A 22,957-nucleotide genomic window follows, 5' to 3' on the forward strand; every position below is an offset into this window, starting at 1 on the left:
TCATTACTTTATTCTTCTATTAGTGGACGAGATTCAGGTAGCATCGTACAAAATGCTGGCATCTCTTTACACCTTGGGCGTAGACGCGACGTTGACGCACGATAGAAAATATTTGAAGACGGAAATCGAGCGTCACAAACCGAATTTAGGCTCTTGCCTAGGTGCTTTCTCCAGTTGTTTCCCCGTAGCCTTTTTGGAACCCCACTTAAACAAACACAATCAATATTCTCTTCTGAATCGTATCGCCGATCACTCGTTGGAAGCACAGGATATTATGACGAAAATGGAGTCGAGTATGCCCACCCTCGAGACGATTTTGACGGAAGTCGATCAATTCGTCGAGTCTGAAAAAACTTACAACGAAGTTCCTCACGTGGTCGACGTTATTCTTCCTCTACTTTGCTCTTATCTGCCCTTCTGGTGGGCCCAGGGCCCGGACAACGTAAATCCTACCGAAGGAATGTATGTCAGTATGGTTACCAGCGATCACATGAATCAATTACTGAAAAATGTATTAAAATTGATCAAGAAGAACATCGGTAACGAGAATGCACCTTGGATGACTCGTATCGCGGCTTACACTCAACAGATCATCATCAATTCGTCGGAGGAGCTGTTGAAGGATCCGTTCTTACCGCTTGCTGAACGTGTCAGAAAGCGTACAGATACTATGTTTCACAAGGAAGAATCTCTTCGTGGTTTCATCAAATCGTCGACGGATGACACGTCTCAAGTCGAAGCACAGATTCAAGAAGATTGGCAACTTTTGGTTCGTGACATCTATTCCTTTTATCCTCTTTTGATCAAGTACGTTGACTTGCAAAGGAATCATTGGTTAAGGAATAACATATCAGAAGCGGAAGATCTTTATAATCACGTGGCAGCGATATTTAATATCTGGTCGAAATCTCAGTACTTCTTGAGAGAGGAACAGAACTTTATATCTGCAAACGAGATCGATAATATGGTACTCATAATGCCTACTGCGACCAGAAGACCTGCCGCCATCTCAGATGGAACTGCACCTTCTGGAGGAGGCAAGGTTTGTATCAATGGTATTTCGATCAAAAGATAAATTTTTAATTAATGATTCGATTAACAGAAAAAGAAGAAACATCGAGACAAGAAGAGGGATAAAGACAAAGAGGTGCAAGCTTCTTTGATGGTAGCATGTTTGAAAAGATTGCTCCCAGTTGGTCTCAATTTATTCGCCGGTCGTGAACAAGAATTAGTACAACACTGCAAGGACAGATTCCTGAAGAAGATGCCGGAATACGAAATCGCTGAATTCGCCAAGACTCAATTGACTTTACCAGACAAGATCGATCCAGCTGACGAGATGTCGTGGCAACACTATCTGTACTCCAAGTTGGGTCAAAAGAAGGACTCCATGGAACCAGTGAAAGCGCAACAGCTTGAGGATGTGGTTGCGAGAATCACCGACATGGCTAAAGTCCTTTATGGTTTACACATGGTAAGTGAAGAATCATTTCGAACAAAATAAATCATTGTTTCCTGAAATACTCCGTGATCATTATTTTCTAAACAATCGAAGCTTATTTATTCTAAGTAATTTTGTGTTCTCGAGTAGATAGATCATCCGCAACAGCAGAGCAAGGGTCAATATCGATCCGTGGTATCGATACAACGTAAACGAGCAGTAATTGCTTGCTTCCGTCAAACTTCCCTACATTCCTTGCCCAGGTATCCTGTTTTGGTTTCAATCGCGTTATATACGTTTCGTTCCTGGCAATAATAAAATAATCAATCGTTTGATAACTTTGATTAACTTTATGTTCACGTTTTGATTTGAGTTTCGTGTATATTTTCAACTTGTTACCATCAAATTAACCATCAATCCATTTCTTAAAAATTAACCATCACTAATGGCTCTTGTGATTATTTGTTAGTGATCTAACAACCATAGTTGTGTGTGCATGCTGCTAAAAGGCAACGAAACCTCCACCATCTCGGGATGGATGGAAGCGTGTGTTGTGCGCAGCAAGAAAGAGGGCAGCGATCGCATGTCTGCGTAGCGAGCCACTTTACAAGTTACGAAGGTAAAAAGATTAATGTTACTTCAACTTTTCGATAAACTGTTATATATTTTTCTATTTTATTTCAGGCATCGGGCTATAAATATTTTCGCGCGAACATACTACGAGCTCTGGTTGCAGGATGAGAATGTTGGCCAAGAAGTGATGATTGAAGACCTAACAGTAAGGAAAAGAAATATCAAACTCAATATTCTTTCATACAAATATTTTATTTCATATTTTCCGCTTCACTAATCGGTGTATATTTTTAAAAATTTTTTCAAAGCAATCCTTTGAAGACGCGGAATTGAAGAAAATGGACAAGGACGAGGACGAAGGAAAACCAGATCCGCTCACACAACTCGTAACAACGTTCTGTCGTGGCGCTATGACAGAACGATCTGGCGCGCTTCAAGAAGATCCTTTGTACATGAGCTACGCGCAAATTATATCGAAATCTTGCGGTGAAGAGGAGGAAGAAGGTGAAGATGAAGGCGGAGGAGGTGAAGAAGAAGGCGGCGCCTCGATTCACGTAAGTATTTTCTCCGATATCAAAATATCGAGAAAATTTTTTTCTTAAAATACTCTTTGATACTACACATTTTTTTTTAATGGAAAATTTAAAGAAAAGAGACTAACAATATGTTTGAAACTTATTAACAATTTCGTATCTTTTTTTCGCGTACTAACCCTGTAGAAGCGGGGCCATAAGCCACTTATGGTAAGGACACGTAGTCGTTTGTGGAAATTCAATTGCTTTTATATGTAATTGACTTCGTTTCAACTTAAAAAATCCGATTGCTACCATTGCTCGTCGCAGTATCGATCGATCCAAAAAATTTCGTTCATCGTAGTTGATCTGATTAAACAAAATTGATTCCTATTCGAACACACATATACATATATGAGTACAAATATGTAAATACGCTTGCATCAAAAGTAGCCAGTTTCCTGATCACTCTCTAAAAAAATTTTCGTTTCCACATCATTATATTTCCTTCTCGAAGAATATCATAGACATTGCTGATATCAATAACCAAGAACCCAATATATCATAAATATTCCCGATATATCAATAATCAATTCTATGATGCTTTCTTTAACGCTCTTCCTAAAGCGACCGATGCACAAACTTATGGTAAGATACTTGGTAAATAGAAATTAAAATCCTTGAACTTTCTCAATTTCAAAATTTACTTTCATCTGTCATATCTAGGAACAAGAAATGGAAAAGCAGAAGCTTCTTTTCCACCAAGCACGACTCGCGAATCGTGGCGTGGCAGAGATGGTACTGCTTCACATCTCAGCCTGCAAAGGTGTTCCCAGCGAGATGGTGATGAAGACCTTGGAATTGGGAATCTCCATCCTACGCGGCGGTAATATAGAGATTCAACGAGGAATGCTCAACCATTTGAAAGAAAAAAAGGACGTAGGATTCTTCACATCGATTGCCGGTCTCATGAATTCCTGCAGCGTACTGGACCTGGATGCGTTCGAAAGGAACACGAAAGCGGAAGGTCTTGGTGTCGGTTCCGAGGGAGCTGCTGGAGAGAAGAACATGCACGATGCTGAATTTACATGTGCTCTATTTCGTTTTATCCAATTGACTTGCGAGGGTCATAATCTTGGTAAGTTTCTCATCCTCGATATAATCTTCCTCAAAATGATTGAATAATAAAAAGAAAAAATAAATTTGTGTAATTTTCGATATCAATAGATTGGCAGAATTATTTAAGAACGCAAGCTGGCAACACAACAACGGTGAACGTAGTCATCTGCACCGTCGATTATCTACTGCGACTCCAAGAATCCATCATGGACTTCTATTGGCACTATTCCAGCAAGGAACTCATCGACCCTGCCGGCAAGGCTAATTTTTTCAAAGCTATTGGCGTTGCCAGTCAGGTGTTCAATACTCTCACTGAGGTAATTCAAGGACCTTGCGCACAGAATCAACAAGCACTGGCACATTCTCGATTGTGGGACGCGGTTGGTGGATTCCTTTTCCTTTTCTCTCATATGCAAGACAAGTTGTCCAAACATTCGAGTCAGGTGGATTTATTGAAGGAGTTGCTCAATTTACAAAAAGATATGATCACTATGATGTTGTCTATGCTGGAAGGTAATTACTTTTGATCAAGAACTTCGATAATATTAATTTTTTTTTTTATGAATGTCTCACAATTTTTGTTATTGCAGGTAATGTCGTAAATGGAACTATTGGAAAACAGATGGTGGACACATTGGTAGAATCTGCAGGCAATGTCGAGTTGATTCTCAAATACTTCGACATGTTCTTGAAATTGAAAGATCTCGTATCATCTCCTAGCTTCTTAGAGGTGGATTTGAACAGCGATGGCTGGGTGTATCCGAAAGATTTTAAAGAAAAAATGGAACAACAGAAGAGCTATACCGAGTAAGTATTATTCTTTATGCTTCCATGACGATTAACGAAAAATTCATAACGAAATTTTCGCAGCGAGGAAATCGAATTCTTATTGGCTTGTTGCGAGACGAACCACGACGGTAAAATCGACTATGTGGCTTTCATGGACCGTTTCCACGAACCGGCTAAAGAAATCGGTTTCAATCTTGCCGTTCTGTTAACCAATTTATCGGAGCATATGCCAAATGAACCCAGATTGGCGAGATTCCTCGAAACAGCAGGCTCTGTATTGAACTATTTCGAGCCATATCTTGGCAGAATCGAGATTCTCGGTGGAAACAAGAAGATCGAACGCGTATACTTTGAGATCAAGGAATCAAACATCGAACAATGGGAGAAACCACAAATTAAAGAGTCGAAGAGGACATATTTCTACAATACCGTAGTAGAGGCAGGAGAGAAAGAAAAATTGGAGACTTTCATCAACTTCTGCGAAGACGCCATCTTTGAAATGCAACACGCGAGTGCGTTGATGGCAGTGGAAGAAAGTGGAGGAATCGGAAAGGCCAGAGAATCTTCCTATACCTACATGACGGATGACGACGAGGAAAGAAACAAGGATCCTATCAGAAGAGGCATTCAAACGTTTAAGGACAGCATTTACTTCTTCTTCTCCATATTCTCTCCTAGCAACATCAAGAACAAGATCGCTGAGATGCAACAGATGACATTTTTGGAACTCTTTATCGGCTTCTTTAAAATGATTTTCTACGCGTTCTATTACTCTGGTTTCGGCGTTGGTTGCATAATCGGATATTTCATGAGATTACTGTTAGCATTGATGAAAGGACCACACGTGGAAGAGCCCGTAGTCGAGGTAAAAGAGGAGGAGGAGAAACCATCGAGACATTTGCCCGCTTTGCCACCAACGCCGGATGAGTCTAATCTACAGGTTCTAAAAAAATAATTAGAATCATCAGATAAAAAAAAAAGAAATAAACAAATTTATCGAATAATTCAAATTTTAGGTACAAGCATTCGGAATGGATATAACGAAAGAGGAAGGAGGACAGATAAAGATTGCACCTCACGAATCGGCTACATCTACCCCTCAATCAAGTATCGAGGAAACGGGCGAAAGCACACCGGAAGAAGCCACTGGAGAAGAAAGTGCGAGAGCTGAAGGAGGTGGAGACATGGAATCACCTGTTTCGTTGGCCGATTTGTTAGGGTGAATAATTATCTTATTCTTATGCTCTCTATCTCTCTAACATAAACACATAAAATATACTTAAATTTGTATTTTATTTACGAGCAGAGGTGAACAAGCTAGAGCTCAAGCTGCAGCCGCGGCAGAAGCAGCGGCAGCTCAACAAGCAGCAATGGCTGCGGTCGAGGCGGAAGCGAAACAAGAAATTATAGCAGAGCCATCAGCTTCCTCTATCGACTTTTCCGAGTATACACATCGTATTGTCTCCTTCTTGGCAAGGAATTTTTATAATCTGAAATACGTGGCTCTAGTGCTCGCTTTCTGTATCAATTTTATGTTGCTGTTCTACAAGGTAAGCGTGATACTTTATCTAGAATTATTGGTATAATTATATTCAAGTAAAATGAATATTAATTTAACATTTCGTTGTCACGTTATAAATCATTGGTTCGTAGGTTTCGTCTTTGGGTAGCGAAGGAGGTGAGGAAGGAAGTGGTCAAATAGTGGACATGTTGGCAGAAATGTCTGGCGAGAGTGCATCTGGTTCTGGAAATGGCAGTGGAGTTGAAATAGGTAGCGGTAGCGGGGAGGCTGAATCGGAGGAAGAGGAAGATGAGTACGCTCTGGAATATGTGGAAGTGGCGGAGGATTTCTATTACATGGCACACGTTATAAGGCTCATGGCTATTCTTCATGCGATCGTTTCTCTTGCTATGCTAGTTGCCTACTATCATTTGAAAGTATGATTTTCAGAATATTTTGCATGTACAAATTTCGCTTGTACGAATATTTTTGTATGTAAAACATGAATGTACGACCTAGGTACCGTTGGCTATCTTTAAACGAGAAAAGGAAATTGCGCGACGCGTGGAATTCGATGGTTTATATATTGCTGAAACACCGGAAGAGGATGATATCAAAGCACATTGGGATAAGATGGTAATATCGGCAAAAACGTTCCCTGTGAATTATTGGGATAAGTTCGTAAAAAAGAAAGTTCGACAAAAATACAGTGAGACCTACGATTTCGACTACATCAGCAATTTGCTTGGGATGGAAAAGACATCGTTTAGTCAACAGGAAGAAGAGGGTTCTGGTTTGATACACTTGTAAGTAAAATTGCGTAGTTACATTGTTTTTCCTACCTCGATTCTTAGTTTACAATTATTATATAATTTTTATTTTTTATTACAGCATCGTTAATATCGATTGGAGGTATCAAGTATGGAAAGCTGGAGTTACCATCACGGATAACGTAAGTAAATAATTGAGTGTTTGGAAGATTTAATTCGTTCAAATAATATTAAGTTATAATATTTTTCCATGCAGGCATTCTTGTACAGTTTATGGTACTTTACATTTTCAATCCTTGGCAATTATAACAATTTCTTCTTCGCTGCTCATTTACTGGACGTCGCAGTTGGTTTCAAAACTCTGAGAACGATCTTACAGTCTGTGACACACAACGGCAAACAATTGGTGTTGACAGTAATGTTACTGACTATTGTCGTCTACATATATACGGTCATAGCTTTCAATTTCTTCAGAAAATTCTATATTCAAGAAGAAGACGATGAAGTGGATAAAAAATGCCACGACATGTTAACAGTACGATATTAAAAACTCTTTTCTTTAATAATTGAAATATACTTGGAATAAAGATAAATTGATCGATATTTGTGTTTCAGTGCTTCGTATTCCATCTGTACAAAGGTGTCAGAGCTGGTGGTGGTATTGGTGACGAAATTGGTGAACCTGATGGCGATGATTATGAAGTTTACCGTATCATGTTTGACATCACTTTCTTCTTTTTCGTCATTGTTATCCTGTTGGCCATTATTCAAGGTAAATTCGAGGAAAATTTTTGAATCTGAACTTTCATTATTTTTTCTTTACATCTATGATTTTATTAATTGATATTTCCTTCTATCTTAGGTTTGATTATCGATGCGTTCGGTGAACTTCGAGATCAACTTGAGAACGTGAAAACGAATATGGAAAGCAACTGTTTCATTTGTGGTTTAGGAAAAGAATATTTCGATACGGTACCACATGGTTTCGATACTCATGTCCAACAGGAGCACAATCTTGCTAATTACATGTAAGTTATTTAGATCAATTCCTATTTTCGTTTTTCATCAATAAGTCGTCAACCGATTAGCTGCAATGATTTAAATTTTTTTCAAGGTTCTTCCTTATGCACTTAATCAATAAACCAGACACCGAATACACGGGTCAAGAAACGTACGTGTGGAACATGTATCAGCAAAGGTGTTGGGATTTCTTCCCGGTCGGTGATTGCTTCCGCAAGCAGAACGAGGCGGTGGAGGAAGAGGCAAAGAAGAAATAAAGAAAATTTTTCGTATTTATGTCACTTTTCATATAATTGACCAAAATCAAACAATTTACTAAGGAAAAATCTCTTTCCTGAATCGTCTTCGATAATCGTAGGTTGTAATTTCTATACGCAAAAAAATATGGCGCGTTAAATCGTCGCGAACGTACCATTTTCAATTTTTAAAACGCTATACTTTCACTCGTCTGTCGATAGATAAACTACATAGAACATTGAATGCATACCTTTTACATTCGACATCTAATCGTTATTCCAACTTTTACACGAATTCTTCGACACACGATTGGAATGCAGATTATTATCGAAGAAATTACGCGAGTTGCACGCGCAACAGATTTCGATCACGCGTGAACGAGTGAAACAAACCGGGAGACTGGGCAAAATATTTTTCCAACTTATTTTTCCAACTTTGTAAAGATGGCTGGATATTCGTATATTCGACACAATTTCCTCCTTAGATAGATAATTTACAAAGTGTTGTTGATCATCGACAAGTGAACCGACTGCACAAATTTACTACATTAAATCATAAACGTTGCGATTGCCTTCTTTTCATACGTCGGAAATGATCACATTTTTCGCATAACAATTTAACTCATTAACATGTAATGTTTGAGATATTATAAGGATTATTACGTAAGTTGAAGATGTTTAAAAGTTTATATCAAATGTATAGGTTTCTACGACTACGTGGAAACTTTTTTAAAAGAAAAAAAAAAAGATTATTGACGACTGAAATCGCAATTTAATCAAACAATGTCAATATAGTGTAAATAACGATCTATACAAAACAAGATTACCTGAGAATAAAGAAAGACATACTTCTTTACATTATTATTCTTCTATTTTTAATCCTAAACCAAAATTCATAGATCAATAATCTGAATAAATTCTTAAATAATTATCGATTAATAATTTCCAACTTGATCAATTATCCTTTCAATAGAATCGCGCTTCAAAATGGATCGATCTTTTACCTTTTCACTATTCATACCCTCTCCACCCTTTTCCATTTCAAAACTTCTCATCAAAAGGTCAACGAGTTTCCTTCCTTCAATCACAATGCTGTCTTCAAACGAAATTCATTCATCTTTAACGATCGATCGATTTAGCCAAAGTTGGCGTCCCGAGAGCACGCACAATCGAGGGACCTATACCTCTCTCATCGATCGATCCGAAGTCGGAGAGAACGGAAGAAGGAACAAGAAAAGACGGGTGTAGAACACCGTGTTCCATCGCGTTTACGCGCATCGTTTCATCATCGTGTCCGCAAAACGAAAAATACCGGTCCTTTCTGGTGGAGAGCGGATGGAGGGAAAGAGGTCGCGCAAGCGCCTCTCTTGCATCGCCAATGGGTGAAAGCCTCGGGGTGAAAATGCACCCTGGCATGGGAGTGTCAGCGGGCGATCGTCGCGAAAATACGGTGATGCAGGCCAGGAACGGGGTCTGCGACAAGATCGAGAATTACATATCGGATCTGGGACAATGGTAAGCGTAAGCCAGATTGATTGGTGATCCATTGACGGGGAAACCGAACGTCGATCCGCCCTCGAACCGGCTTCCACTCGGTCAAGGGGAAGGGGAACATCGGGAATAAAAGTGGCGGGTATTTACGACCAATTTTTTTCCATTCGTGTGGGTGGAAAAACATCGCGTCTCGGTTCATTGATCCCGTGTTCTTTTGTGTTTGAGCATACGTTAGTTTGTTTCCAATTGTTTACTTTCGATCGAAAGTGATTTTAATATGATATCGTGCGGAAAAACGTATTATTTCGTTGAAAAAGTGGATAATTTTTCGTACAATTTACTTAGAAATGTTATATTTATTGGCATTTTATCGGTTTAAATTTTGATTTGATTAAAGCTTGATATTTTTAATTGTATTTTTCAACGTTAATAGGTCAGTATGGAAAGCGATAATACTGGGACAATTTTTGTCCCTTGTGTTATGCTTCATGACGCTCGCGAATCATCACATCAACACAGCATACCAACTCTCATTCCCGACCGGTAAGTCATTAATGAGTTTGCATGAAAAGCTCATCATATAACGATGTAACGAGTTGTGTAAATTTGTTTGCATGAAATAGGACAAAATCTTCCGCATTACATTATGATGTGTCTCGTATACACAACCTGGATGTCCTGCAGAGGAGTAGGGAACGGCCTAATTTCAGTTATAAAAGCCCGTGGATTCAGGTATTTGTTGGTAGCACTCATTGACGTCGAAGCGTGTACTCTTATAACATCCGCGCATCAATTCACCAGCATCGCTGGCATACAGGTACGTGCTAATGATGTCACGTGGGATTACTTTTTTTACGTGGGGGACTTTCACAAACAACGATGATGAAGTTCTCGACAGTTTTTGTGCAGCATACACCGGAAGTAGGCCATTAATTATTTCCATTCTGGCATGACCTACATTAAAAAAAAAAAAAAAAATATTAACAAAAGAATTATTTCGTAGAAATTGCATAACGAGATATTTATATCCAACTGAATAAATTTCTTCATTTCTTTTAAACGAATAAAAATTATTTTCTCTTTTATCGTATTTTCTTCGTAATTTTATTTTATTTAATTTTATTTTATTTAATACGTATAAATTTATATGAAATTCAATGTGCTTGTTCGATATTTATAGTTATATTTATATAATAGAAAGATCCTATTTAATGCAAAAATAGTGCGTTGAATATTGGCACAGAATTCTCCTTTGTTGGAATAAGATGCACAACTAGAAATCAACTAGAACATCATACGATCTATATGCGGTTCAGGATGCATCTTTCATAGCTCAGCCGTCAATTAAACGAGGTAGTGTTCGTGATCTGGATGAATGGCATGGAACAACTATTGTATCGAATACACACTACCACCAGCGAAACGAGAATGCCGGGTCTTCGACCCGGTACACTCACCCCTCGTCGGCTATTCTTAATCGAACGCGATGCGAATATAAGGGACATCGTCATCGTCATCCGTTCTGCATTGAAATTTTAACGATTCGAAGAATCGAATTGTGTTTAACCGGAAGTAATTCTGTTTCAGCTGCTCGATTGTGTCGCTATACCGGTTGCATTGGCATTATCATGTTTGATTCTCGGGGTGAGATATCGAATGGTGCACATAGTCGGCGTTTCCGTTTCATTGATGGGAGTGGGATGTTTGGTTTGGGCAGGAATCGATGACAATAAAGATCCTTCCGCAGGTAATTGTTTGATAATTTCGACGATTAAGTATTGAAATCTATACAAAAATTAATAATAATTATTAATTAATGAATTTAATTATTTTTATTAAATTTTTTAATTTCAATTTTTCGTGCGAAGGAAAGAATCATCTTGTTGGTGATATGTTGTGCCTCGGAGGCGTGATATTGTTTTCCATAACAACGGTGATACAAGAATTGGCAGTGAAGACGGTCGATGTTATCGAGTATCTAGGCATGATTGGTTTCTTCGGTACTATAATGTGCTGTTTGCAAATGTAAGTTTCATTGAAAAAAAGAAAATTGTAAAATTGTATATTTGTAAAATGGTATAAATTGATTGGCATGATTTCAGGGCCATATTGGAGAGTTTAAAGATAGAATCATTACAGTGGATTAATACACCAGTAATCACTTTCTTGGTAGTTTATTGCATCACGCAATTCATCTTTTTTTCGTTGGTGCCTGTCGTATTATATGAATCTGGTGCAACTGCATTACAACTATCATTGTTGACAGCAGATTCTTTCAACGTTTTAGCTGGCATGTTGGTCCATCAATATAAGGTATTTTTCATATAAAATATAAATTCCTAATATCCGCCATCATAAACGAAGAATATAATATCTGGATTATTCTGATTCTTCGTATGTATTTAGAGCTACGCGTTATTGTATATAGAAATATTTATTCCAGCTGCATAACAATACACAATCACATATGCTATATAATAATAAAGCTTTTTCCACGTTGTTCCAGTTTCACGCATTATATTTCGTCTCATACACGCTCACAATGACAGGTATATATATTTACGCGATAAAGAGAACACCAATGGCGTCGAACTCGCGAAGGCAGCAAGCTGAACCTTCTGCTCCAGATTACAGGTAATGTTCACGAAATGTTTTTCAATGTAACCTGTTTTAATTATCAAGTAGATCTATCTCGAAAAGTACACTTGATTAAAAAAGTTGAATAAAAAGGAGAACGTAAAAGAAAAAAAAATGATCAAAAATGAAATGTCAAAAATAATATCTATCGCTTTTCAAGACAATTTGTATTTTCTCAGGCACTATATATATTTGTTACAGACTTAAAAAAGCAAAAATATATTGAAACGTACTTCATATTCTAAAAATTTTTTTTCTATATGATTATGCAATTAATATGTCTTAATGTCCTTTTCATTTTCTCTTTTCAACGCGACGTACTTTTTGAAATAATGAATAAATTAATTTTTCAAGAAACATTTCCACGAAACTTAATCGCAAAATTTCTGATAATATTATTTCTTTATTTTTACTTAAATTTTCTTCTTTTTTTACCAACTGCCCTGACAAGAAATTAACGAACGATTGACCGTGGATTAAAGTGACGTCATTTTAAGACATATGTCTCATCCCGACGTTGGAGAAGTGGAAATGGCTACAAGTTCAGGGATGTCTGGCGTAAGTGGTACTCTCGACGTAAGGACATCGACCCTTGGCAGTGAAAAGGAAACGATGGACGCTACGAGTTTGCCGCCGAGTGTTAGCTCTGATACAGCTTTCACTTCTTTCTATGGAAATTACTACGATTGAGAAAGGATCTTAGGAAGATGTAAAGCAAGCCGAGGAATAAATAAATTTTGCCATGTGTGCGTTCTTGTTGAAATTTTACACGAAATTTTAGACTAATCATTCAAAAGAAAAAGACATTTTTTCGTTTTCTATGATAGGTAAAAATAAATAGATCTCTTTGTCGATCAATAAGTTTATAATACGCGTTATACAGTGTTCTAATTAGTGATTTTTCTAAAAATTTAAATAATTCATAAATATCGATTAGTCGCGATAAACGCGATTTTCATTGTTGATTTAACTGTTTATCGAAATGTAAGTACTATACATTCTTGTTGCTCAATATACTTTGTAAACGATAATAGGACGACTAATTGTTATTATAACTAAGTACTGAAGAACATTAAATAATTTCCTATTGTAAAATAATAAGTCATAGTCAGTGATAATTATTTTTATGGTTCTTGTTACCTTTGTTCGTAAATGCATTAGATTGTATTTACATTCTATCGTCCATCCATTTGTCAGAATGTTATTTCACGTAGTATGGATATTTTTTTGAAGTAAATTAATAAACGAATGATAAATTAATCCTTTTTTATTCCTTTCTTTCTTCTTAGTCTTCACAAGAGATACTCACAATAAACTTTTGATATTACTTACGATATATAAAAATTAGAGTAGACTTTATTAAAATTTTTCATTAAGATAGGTTATATAAAAAAAGACAAAATTAATCAAATATCGAAATTGAATATAAATTTTCCAGACTTTTGTATAGATAAAGAAATAATAAGAGAGGAACAGAAATAGTAAAAATATGTTCGTAAAATCAAGCCATCAGTGCCATCTTTTGAATACTGAAACTTTCTCTAAGAAACTAGAATAATAATAGAAATTCAATACTATCTATTAAATTTTTCTTTTCACAACTACTAAGAGATGGCGTTGATATTCAATTCTTATTTTACGTTGCTTTAAAAATATCTTTGCACGATACGAGAAACAAAGTAGATATGAAATCTTACGAAACTTTATATCACATGTTCTAATTTTAATTAGTATTTTTTACGTCATATAGTATAATATAATCTAAATATCTTAACCGATGAAATACGTCCTATCACTATGATTTTCAATTTTAGATCGATTTACTATGATGCACAGTAATTTGTCTAAATATCTGAATCTAGTAATTTTTTAGTTACTTAAAGCTGCTGATTATTTCAAATCCACAAATACAATCTAATGCATTTACGAACAAAGGTAACAAGAACCATAAAAATAATTATCACTGACTATGACTTATTATTTTACAATAGGAAATTATTTAATGTTCTTCAGTACTTAGTTATAATAACAATTAGTCGTCCTATTATCGTGAAAATTGAAATAACATATAATATATTTTTTGTTATAACATATATTTTAATTTTTTGTTATTTTGTGCATGTTGTCAAAAAAATCTAAATCAATCACTTCTTCATGGCGTCCATATTGAAATTTTTCCCGCCTTCCCGAAAGTAATCAGTTAATAACCTAAACAAAAGAAAATCAAAATTTTCAAATAAATATCTAAAATTTATAAAAATAATTAAATTAATTAAAATAAAATAATTTTAAATTAAAATTAAATTAAAATAAAATAAAAACCAAGTTCTATGTTAGAAAAATGTAATATAAACTATCTATAATTTTAATCGTTAAACGAGTAAAAAAAAGGCATTAGCTGTTAAAAAATTTCTAATTTAAAAATATAAATATATATAAATTTAAGAAACATATTAATTACATGCTAATATAATAATATACGTAATAATATAGTATATAATAATTACAGTATATAATAATTAAAAATTGATACAAACGATAAAAAATAATTATGAAAGTAAATATACAACAGATAAATCATACAGCTCAAAAAAAAATGAATAAACGTGATAATTATTGATACTATAACATTTCATGTTACGATTATCGAATTATAAATTAGAATATATTCAATTTAATATATTCGTATAATTCGATAAATCGAATATGATATGAAAGTGAATTTCCAATTTGGAAAGGCTATAAGAAATTTATTTATTCTTCGAATATAGACAAAAAATAAAAACAAATATAATATAAATAATATAAATAGATTGAAAAAGAAATTTAGAAAAAAATATAAATTTAAAAAAAATAAATTGATTGTAATAAACTATTGTATATTTGTTTCATTGTGAATAAATTAATTCTAAATATATTTATTTTTATGAAAAAATATTACCTGATAATAATTAAATTCTTGTATCATAAAAAAACATTTCTATTTTGTTATCTATAATTTTTGATTTAAGAAATATCATATAGTCAATTTTTATTCTATATTTATCTTTTTCTCACTTTTTTGTTTTCTTTATAATTTTCTTATTTTTATTTTTTATAATTTTTTATAATTTTCTTATATATTTTATATTTTTATTTATCATTTGTGATATCTTGAAAATATTTTTAACCTAATTTCTATTTTTCTTCTAATATTTTCTCTCTTTATCAAGATTACTAAGAGAAATCTTCAACAAAGGATTTTTTCCTTCCTTTTCCTTTTAGGCTATTTTCATAATCCAACTATTAGTACCATTGTCACTTATACCATCTATATTATATCTAGCATATATTATATCTTGCTAAACAGTAAGTAACAATTGCTAAACTCCCACTACTGTCTTTTCTCCCACTATCTTCTCTTCAAGTTTCTCAAATCTCTTAAATCCCTTGATCTGGTAAAGTTGTTGTGTATAGTTTCTTTTAGCACGTGACAGATAAATATCAATTGAACACATTTTTATTATTTTTTTTCAAAATAATGTATTTTAATTTTTAATGGAAAAAATATAAATATTATATTTTTGTTATTTTATAATTTTAGGATGATTATCTCATAAAATATTCATCTTGATATATAAGTGTTTTGACGGGAGTATTACATATTATCTGTAGCAATATAGCAAATACGCTATGGTTACATTCACTTAATACGACATCTGTTGACTGTGCTTTGCAAAGATCAGTGACAATGCCACAATGGCAGGTTCCATAGAAATTCCGCTTCGTGATACAGATGAGGTGAATATTTTTATTTTTAATTCTCAATTTTATAATTTTTAAATGATTAAAAGTAGTCTAAACAATTGCTATTATATGTGATTTGTGCACAAATTCAAATTCTTTAAATACTCAAAATATAAAAATAATTTTCATATGCCTAACCTCTACACCAGATATGTTTATAAAATAAATTGTGTACATTAGCCTATATCATCAATAATGTTACTTAAATAAAATTTATTCTAGAATATAAAATTATAAATTACTATTGTTTTATTTGTTTTAATTATATAATTTTTAATTTGATTTATTAACCTTATTTTGTTCATATTATTTTCAGTATGTTATTCATTTATGATATGTATATTATGTCTAACAAAATATTAAATATTATTTGTTAACTAAAATTTTTCAGTTTTTTATCAATTTTTTTATGTTTGTTATATATTATATATTTAAGTTTTTTATCATATCACTGATTAATTATTTTAATTTCTAAAATTGCATTTTATTAGGTAATTGAACTATATCTTGATCAATTACCAGAAGGTGATGAAGTTCTTGGAATTTTACGTCAAGAACATGCACAGCTTAATATCTGGGTCAATTTGGCCGTATGTATTATAAAATATAATATGTATGGTATAAAAATGATAGGAAGTAAAATATATTGGTATTTATTACAGCTTGAATATTATAAACAACATAAAATCGATGATTTCATTAAAATACTTGAATCTTCTCGAATTGATGCTAATATTGATTATCGTGACTATGAAAAAGATCAAATGCGTGCATTGGATATGTTGGCTGCATATTATGTGCAGGAAGCCAACAGAGAAAAAAATAAAGATAAGAAAAGAGATCTTTTTACAAAAGCTACTTTATTGTACACAACTGCAGATAAAATTATTATGTATGATCAGGTATATACTATTTATAATAATATTTGTAATAATTTATTTAACATTAAAAAATATTTAAAAAATTTATTTATATATAATATTTGTATGTATTTGTGTATAGAATCATTTACTTGGTAGAGCTTATTTCTGTCTCTTGGAGGGTGATAAGATGGATCAAGCTGATGCCCAATTTAATTTTGTATTAAATCAATCTCCTAATAATATTCCTTCTTTACTTGGAAAAGCATGTATAGCATTTAACAAGAAAGATTATAGAGGTGCACTTGCTTTTTATAAAAAAGCTTTAAGAACAAATCCAAATTGTCCAGCTGCTGTGAGATTGGGAATGGGGCATTGTTTTATGAAATTAAATAATCAAGAAAAGGCGCGTTTAGCATTTGAAAGAGCATTGCAATTAGATGGTCAATGTGTTGGAGCACTAGTTGGTCTTTCAGTCTTGAAATTAAATCAACAACAACCTGATAGTATCAGAACTGGTGTGCAAATGTTATCTAAAGCTTATACAATTGATTCAACAAATCCTATGGTTTTAAATCATTTGGCAAATCATTTTTTCTTTAAAAAAGACTATAACAAAGTACAACACTTGGCACTTCATGCATTTCATAATACTGAAAATGAAGCTATGCGTGCTGAGAGTTGCTATCAATTAGCTAGAGCATTTCATGTGCAAGTAAGTTTCTTCTTAATATAGAATATTTTTTAATATTTTGTGAGTTCTAACAAATAATTAAATTATTTCAGGGTGATTATGATCAAGCATTTCAATATTATTATCAGGCAACACAATTTGCACCACCAGTATTTGTATTACCTCATTTTGGCTTAGGTCAAATGTATGTCTATAGAGGTGATGCAGAAAATGTAAGTATAACGAGTTCTATTATGTAAAAGAATAAAAATAATAGATTTTAATTTAATTTTTTTGTTATAGGCAGCACAATGTTTCGAGAAAGTATTAAAAGCTCAACCAGGTAATTATGAAACAATGAAAATTCTTGGATCGTTATACGCAAATTCAAGTTCTCAATCAAAACGCGACATCGCTAAAAACCATCTTCGAAAAGTAACTGAACAATTTCCCGATGATGTTGAAGCTTGGATTGAATTGGCTCAAATATTAGAACAAAGTGACCTTAACGCAGCCTTAAATGCATATGGTACTGCAACTAGAATTTTAAAAGAAAAAGTTCAAGCGGATATACCGCCTGAAATTCTAAATAACGTTGGAGCTTTACATTATAGGTATATTCCATATTTTTTGTTTTAAATTTATTATTGTATAAGTAGTACTGTTAAGATTAATATTTATTATCTTATTATAGACTTGGAAATTTGGAAGAAGCTAGAAAAAATTTGGAAGAATCTTTAGCACGTTCTAAAGCAGATGCCTTACATGATTCTGTATATTATAATTCAATAGCAGTTACGACAACATATAATTTGGCTCGATTAAACGAAGCTTTATGTATATTTGATAAAGCGGAAAAATTATACAAAGACATTTTAAAAGAACATCCAAATTACGTGGATTGTTATTTACGACTTGGTTGTATGGCTCGAGATAAGGGACAAATTTATGAAGCATCTGATTGGTTTAAAGATGCTTTAAGAATAAATAATGAACATCCAGATGCATGGTCTCTTTTGGGTAATTTACATTTAGCCAAAATGGAATGGGGTCCAGGTCAAAAGAAATTTGAAAGAATTCTAAAAAATCCAACAACGAGTACTGATGCCTATTCGTTAATTGCATTGGGTAATATTTGGCTTCAAACATTGCATCAAAGTGGAAAAGATAAGGACCGAGAAAAACGACATCAAGATAGAGCACTAGCTATGTATAAACAGGTATGATAATAAAACATAACTTTTTATATTTGTAAATACATGTTGAAATTTTCAGGTTTTAAGAAATGATCCTAAAAATATTTGGGCTGCAAATGGGATTGGAGCTGTATTAGCACATAAGGGTTGTGTAAATGAAGCCAGAGATATTTTTGCTCAAGTTCGAGAAGCAACAGCAGAATTTTGTGATGTTTGGTTAAATATTGCACACATTTATGTAGAACAAAAACAATTTGTTAGCGCTATTCAAATGGTAATTTTTGTTTTATATTTACTATCATAAAAAATAAAATAATAATTGTCTATAAATATTTATTTTTGCAGTATGAAAATTGTCTTCGCAAATTCTATAAATATCATCATGTTGAAGTCTTACAATATCTTGGAAGGGCTTATTTTAAAGCTGGTAAATTGAAAGAAGCAAAATTGACATTATTAAAGGTAATTCAAAACAATATTTGCTATAATATTGTTACTGCTCATTAAATATCTAATTAACCCATTTGTAATATTTAGGCAAGAAGAGTAGCTCCACAGGATACTGTTTTATTGTACAATATTGCACTTGTTCTTCAACGTTTAGCCACACAAATTTTAAAAGATGAAAAGTCAACTTTGACGACAGTACTCCAAGCGGTTCATGAATTGGGACTTTCACATAAATATTTCCAATATTTATCAGCTCATGGTGATAGAATGGAACAACTTGCAGAAGCAGAAGCAAGGAGATGTCAAGATTTATTATCACAAGCACAATATCATGTCGCTCGAGCTAGACGATTAGACGAGGAAGAAAAAATGCTCAGAAGAAAACAAGAAGAAGAAAGGTAATGATTTGAACATAATCGGTATTTACTTATATTATAATAATAATTAATTTATAGACAAGCATTTAAAATGCGACAAACGGAAGAACAACGGAAACTTGAAGAAATGCGCCGTCAAAAAGAAGAGGAAATGTTGCAAAAACGTCAAGAATATGTTGAAAAGACAAAGAATGCTTTAGTATTTGGCGAAATGCCTTCAGAAAAGCCAGGAAAGAAAGGAAAAAGAGTACGTACTGATCAATATGTTAGTGACAGTGGTGGGTCTGGAAGAGAAGAAGGTAGAGAGGAAGCTCCTAGAGAAAAGAAACGCAAAAGAAAAGCAAGTGGAGAACGCAAAGAAAGAAAAGGCAAGGGTAAAGGAAAACGTAAAAAAGAATTGGCGAGTGGAGAAAGTGGTGAGATAGCGTTTATGTAAATAATCATTGAAAGTTAAGAAAAAGAAAGATATTTTAATTTTTAATATTTAGGTTCAGAAAGTGATCGGCCTAAGCCGAAACGTGGAAGAAAAGGTGGAGCCAAGAAAGACAAAGGATTTCGAAAAAGTACAAGTGAAACTACAAAAGGTAAAATGCCTTTATCGAAAGAGACAATATCGACTAGCGAATCTGATAGTGATTCAGGTGGTCTTAAAATTGCCAGCGGGTAAGAATCATTCGTGAGCATATAATATTCAATAGTATATAATGCATAGTAAAATTAATGATATTTTTCAGAGGTGAAAGTGGCAATGAAGGCCGTGCACGTGGAAGTAGACGAATTATGTCTGACTCCGAAGGTTCTCGTGCATCACGTTCTAGATCTCGTTCCAGATCAAAATCCAGAAGTCGTTCTAGAAGTACTTCACGTTCACGATCCCGGTCACGATCACAGTCTCGATCCCAATCTCGATCTGTATCTCATTCACGATCTAGATCGCGTTCAGTTTCAAAATCAAAGAGTCAATCACGATCAAGAAGTCCATCAAGATCAAGATCCGGTTCAGCGAAGAGTATGTCACGTTCGAGATCGGGCTCTAGATCAAGATCAGGATCAAGAAAGAGTCAATCACGATCGAGATCGCGTAGTGGATCCAGAAAAAGTGGATCACAACCAAGATCAAGATCAGGTTCTGCAGCTAGCGCAAGGTCAAGATCAAGATCACCTAGTGGTTCTAGAAAAGCAGCTTCGCGATCTAGATCAAGATCAAGATCAGGATCTAGAAGTGGTTCACAATCAGATGAACGTAAATCAAGAAGTAAAAGTCGATCAAAATCCAAATCTGCATCAAGATCGCGTTCCGGTTCAAGATCAAAAAGTGGCTCTCGAAGTCGTAGTCCAAGTGGTTCGGCAAGGTAAATAATATTAAAATGAATTTATAATAAAAAAAATTTATAATAAATAAAATATGGCTTTCATAACATTTGTATATATTACAATTATTTTATTTCAGATCTGCTACTCCAGAATCTAGAAAATCAGTTTCAGGTAGTGATGTTGGTTCACGTCATTCAAGTACTGATCGAGGAGGTGGAAGTGAAAGTGAATAAAATTAACTTTGAAATATTTGTATTTATTACATTAAGATGATGACCATAAGTTTTAGCTTAGACAAGCTTATAAGTCGGTTAACAATATGAAGAATATGAAATCACAGATTTTTTGTTTACAGGTACCAATTGTAGTACTTAGCTTAATTATGCCGTATAAAGTATATTAAATAGAGAATAAAATATTATATAAGCTTTGGTATATACAGTTTTGCGGTTTTAAATACTGTCATAATTCTTTAGAAATATGAGAATGAAGCTCTACAGATACAGTTTTGACAGGGAATGGTAGCCGCTAATCATTTTTGATATTATTAATCGACAATTTTGTTGAGTTTCGGAATCGCTGAAGCTCTATTAAGTAATATATTCTAGTTCCACAGAGACAGAGATTAGATAGAGTAACGTTAATTTTAAAAAGATATTGCAGTAATATTGAAATTAAATCCATACAATCATGGATTGACAATTACGATTAATGGATTGACAATTACGAAAATACATACCAGAGTATGCTATTATTAGAAGAATTGAAATTGTTGAAAGTATACGTTGTCTATTACAATCTCATTTTGTTCTGTCATTTCTTTTTAATAAAATTTATGACAGGGTTTTTTCACATTTTTTCATCGTCCGACTCAAATGAATCCAAATGAATTAAATTTTACTTAATGTGATTTTTCTTTTTATTTTTAAAATGTTTATATATCTTGATATATATTTAGATATATTAGATGCATATATTAATAATATTGACTAAATCAGTCTTTGCCTGACGTTAGGTTTAAAATCAATTTTGATAATTTCATTTTTCCATTTATTAATAGAATTATTTGATGGAAAATATCTCTTAAATAAACCTAATCTAATCCGTCTTTGTCAGAACATATCCTAAAGTTAACCAAATCTATCTAAAAACTTAGAAATATAATTTAAAATACTTTAGTAGTTATTTAAACTAAGGCCGAGCGGCAATTATTATCTATAAGTGAAATTACTCAGGATATTAATCTTGATAGTATATTTTAAGATCATCGAAAAATCGGAGAATGTGTGCCTCTTTGTAAATAATTATTCATGCTTTTGTAAGAGTCAAATTTGCATATAAAATATATATAATTTTTGCGATATGTTTGTTAACGCATATTTTAGAGAATTATTTAAATTAAAATAAAACCATTATGTTAATAGAGTACCAAAAACTAGCAATCATTCGAAATTTCAATTTTAAATAATTTCGATTTCGATTTTTCTCGATATTATCGAAATATAATTTCGAGATGACTAACAATCTTCAGATCAAATGATTCCAATCATAGTTGTACATCAGTTGAACTTTTATGTTCGCGGCTTATCTTAATACTTGCTAGTTTCAGTTTTAAGGAGTAGAGTGTTTATTTTCTTCAGATTGTATATAAAAGGAAGTACTTCATGATGTAAGGTAATTGTAATTTTATGCAAACTTATTTTCATATTTACATTAATTAAATATGTAATAAAATGATTTGCTTTCTGAATCATCTATTGATATTTTTTACAATAAACAAATAGTTTTAATTAATATTATTCATTAATATTATTCAATAAAAAAAATAATATAATTTAGCAAAAAATATTTAATTATACTCAACATAAAGCAAAAAAAAAAAAACATTAAGATTGTATTAATAAGGAAAAAATTGTTTTTTATTAAAGAACATGAATAAAAAATGATGGAATCGATTTTTGTGTTCTTTTTAATCGTAATACATAATTAAAATATTCTGCATATAGCAACAAAAAATTTTCTATATTATAATTATATAAAATAAACGATTAAAATTTAAAATTTAAAAATTACGATCGAACATCATTGATAATATTGATGTCAATATTTTATTGTTCTTTTATTCAACTTAGCATATGCAAAATAAGCAATGCATACATATATAGAGTATACAGAGTTTGTCATTATATGATTGATTATCAAATATACA

General features: G+C 33.0%; 3 protein-coding genes across 9 annotated transcripts in view; all 3 read left to right on the forward strand.

Moving 5' to 3' along the window:
* Nucleotides 1-8,817, forward strand: part of LOC122720106 (ryanodine receptor) — a 34,167-nt gene extending 25,350 nt beyond the window's left edge. For all 5 annotated transcript variants that reach the window (XM_043946601.1, XM_043946596.1, XM_043946600.1 and 2 more), the window contains 18 exons: nt 24-1,042; nt 1,103-1,474; nt 1,592-1,704; nt 2,126-2,219; nt 2,323-2,568; nt 3,253-3,664; nt 3,754-4,158; nt 4,236-4,452; nt 4,516-5,374; nt 5,451-5,653; nt 5,741-5,984; nt 6,088-6,372; nt 6,455-6,741; nt 6,827-6,887; nt 6,962-7,240; nt 7,321-7,477; nt 7,568-7,733; nt 7,820-8,817. In XM_043946601.1, coding sequence (XP_043802536.1) covers nt 24-1,042; nt 1,103-1,474; nt 1,592-1,704; nt 2,126-2,219; nt 2,323-2,568; nt 3,253-3,664; nt 3,754-4,158; nt 4,236-4,452; nt 4,516-5,374; nt 5,451-5,653; nt 5,741-5,984; nt 6,088-6,372; nt 6,455-6,741; nt 6,827-6,887; nt 6,962-7,240; nt 7,321-7,477; nt 7,568-7,733; nt 7,820-7,982 — 5,582 coding nt within the window. In that variant the 3' untranslated portion in view covers nt 7,983-8,817. The remainder of the gene's footprint in view (nt 1-23; nt 1,043-1,102; nt 1,475-1,591; nt 1,705-2,125; nt 2,220-2,322; nt 2,569-3,252; nt 3,665-3,753; nt 4,159-4,235; nt 4,453-4,515; nt 5,375-5,450; nt 5,654-5,740; nt 5,985-6,087; nt 6,373-6,454; nt 6,742-6,826; nt 6,888-6,961; nt 7,241-7,320; nt 7,478-7,567; nt 7,734-7,819) is intronic.
* Nucleotides 8,818-8,904: 87 nt separating this feature from the next.
* On the forward strand, nt 8,905-13,490 carry LOC122720117 (solute carrier family 35 member F1-like). Of its 3 annotated transcripts, none has more exons than XM_043946602.1 (8): nt 8,905-9,476; nt 9,889-9,998; nt 10,079-10,272; nt 11,043-11,202; nt 11,324-11,480; nt 11,558-11,768; nt 11,962-12,089; nt 12,575-13,490. In XM_043946602.1, the coding sequence occupies exons 1-8, from the start codon at nt 9,340-9,342 to the stop codon at nt 12,780-12,782; spliced, it is 1,305 nt and encodes a 434-aa protein (XP_043802537.1). In that variant the 5' UTR covers nt 8,905-9,339; the 3' UTR covers nt 12,783-13,490. The 3 variants fall into 3 exon arrangements, with proteins under 3 accessions (XP_043802537.1, XP_043802538.1, XP_043802539.1); XM_043946603.1 differs by having other exon boundaries at nt 12,590-13,490; XM_043946604.1 differs by having other exon boundaries at nt 12,544-12,702.
* Nucleotides 13,491-15,685: 2,195 nt separating this feature from the next.
* LOC122720136 (RNA polymerase-associated protein CTR9 homolog) lies at nt 15,686-22,172 on the forward strand. The gene is made up of 14 exons (XM_043946633.1): nt 15,686-15,872; nt 16,370-16,468; nt 16,541-16,780; nt 16,881-17,453; nt 17,525-17,644; nt 17,715-18,025; nt 18,106-18,631; nt 18,687-18,881; nt 18,953-19,069; nt 19,145-19,455; nt 19,513-19,850; nt 19,923-20,097; nt 20,169-20,786; nt 20,885-22,172. Exons 1-14 carry the CDS (start codon nt 15,831-15,833, stop codon nt 20,979-20,981), a joined length of 3,762 nt encoding a protein of 1,253 aa, XP_043802568.1. The 5' UTR covers nt 15,686-15,830; the 3' UTR covers nt 20,982-22,172.
* The last annotated feature ends 785 nt before the right edge of the window (nt 22,173-22,957 follow it).

This window comes from Apis laboriosa, unplaced genomic scaffold, assembly GCF_014066325.1.
Source record: "Apis laboriosa isolate Shangri-la unplaced genomic scaffold, ASM1406632v1 scaffold11_cov152, whole genome shotgun sequence".
NCBI classification, from domain to species: domain Eukaryota; kingdom Metazoa; phylum Arthropoda; class Insecta; order Hymenoptera; family Apidae; genus Apis; species Apis laboriosa.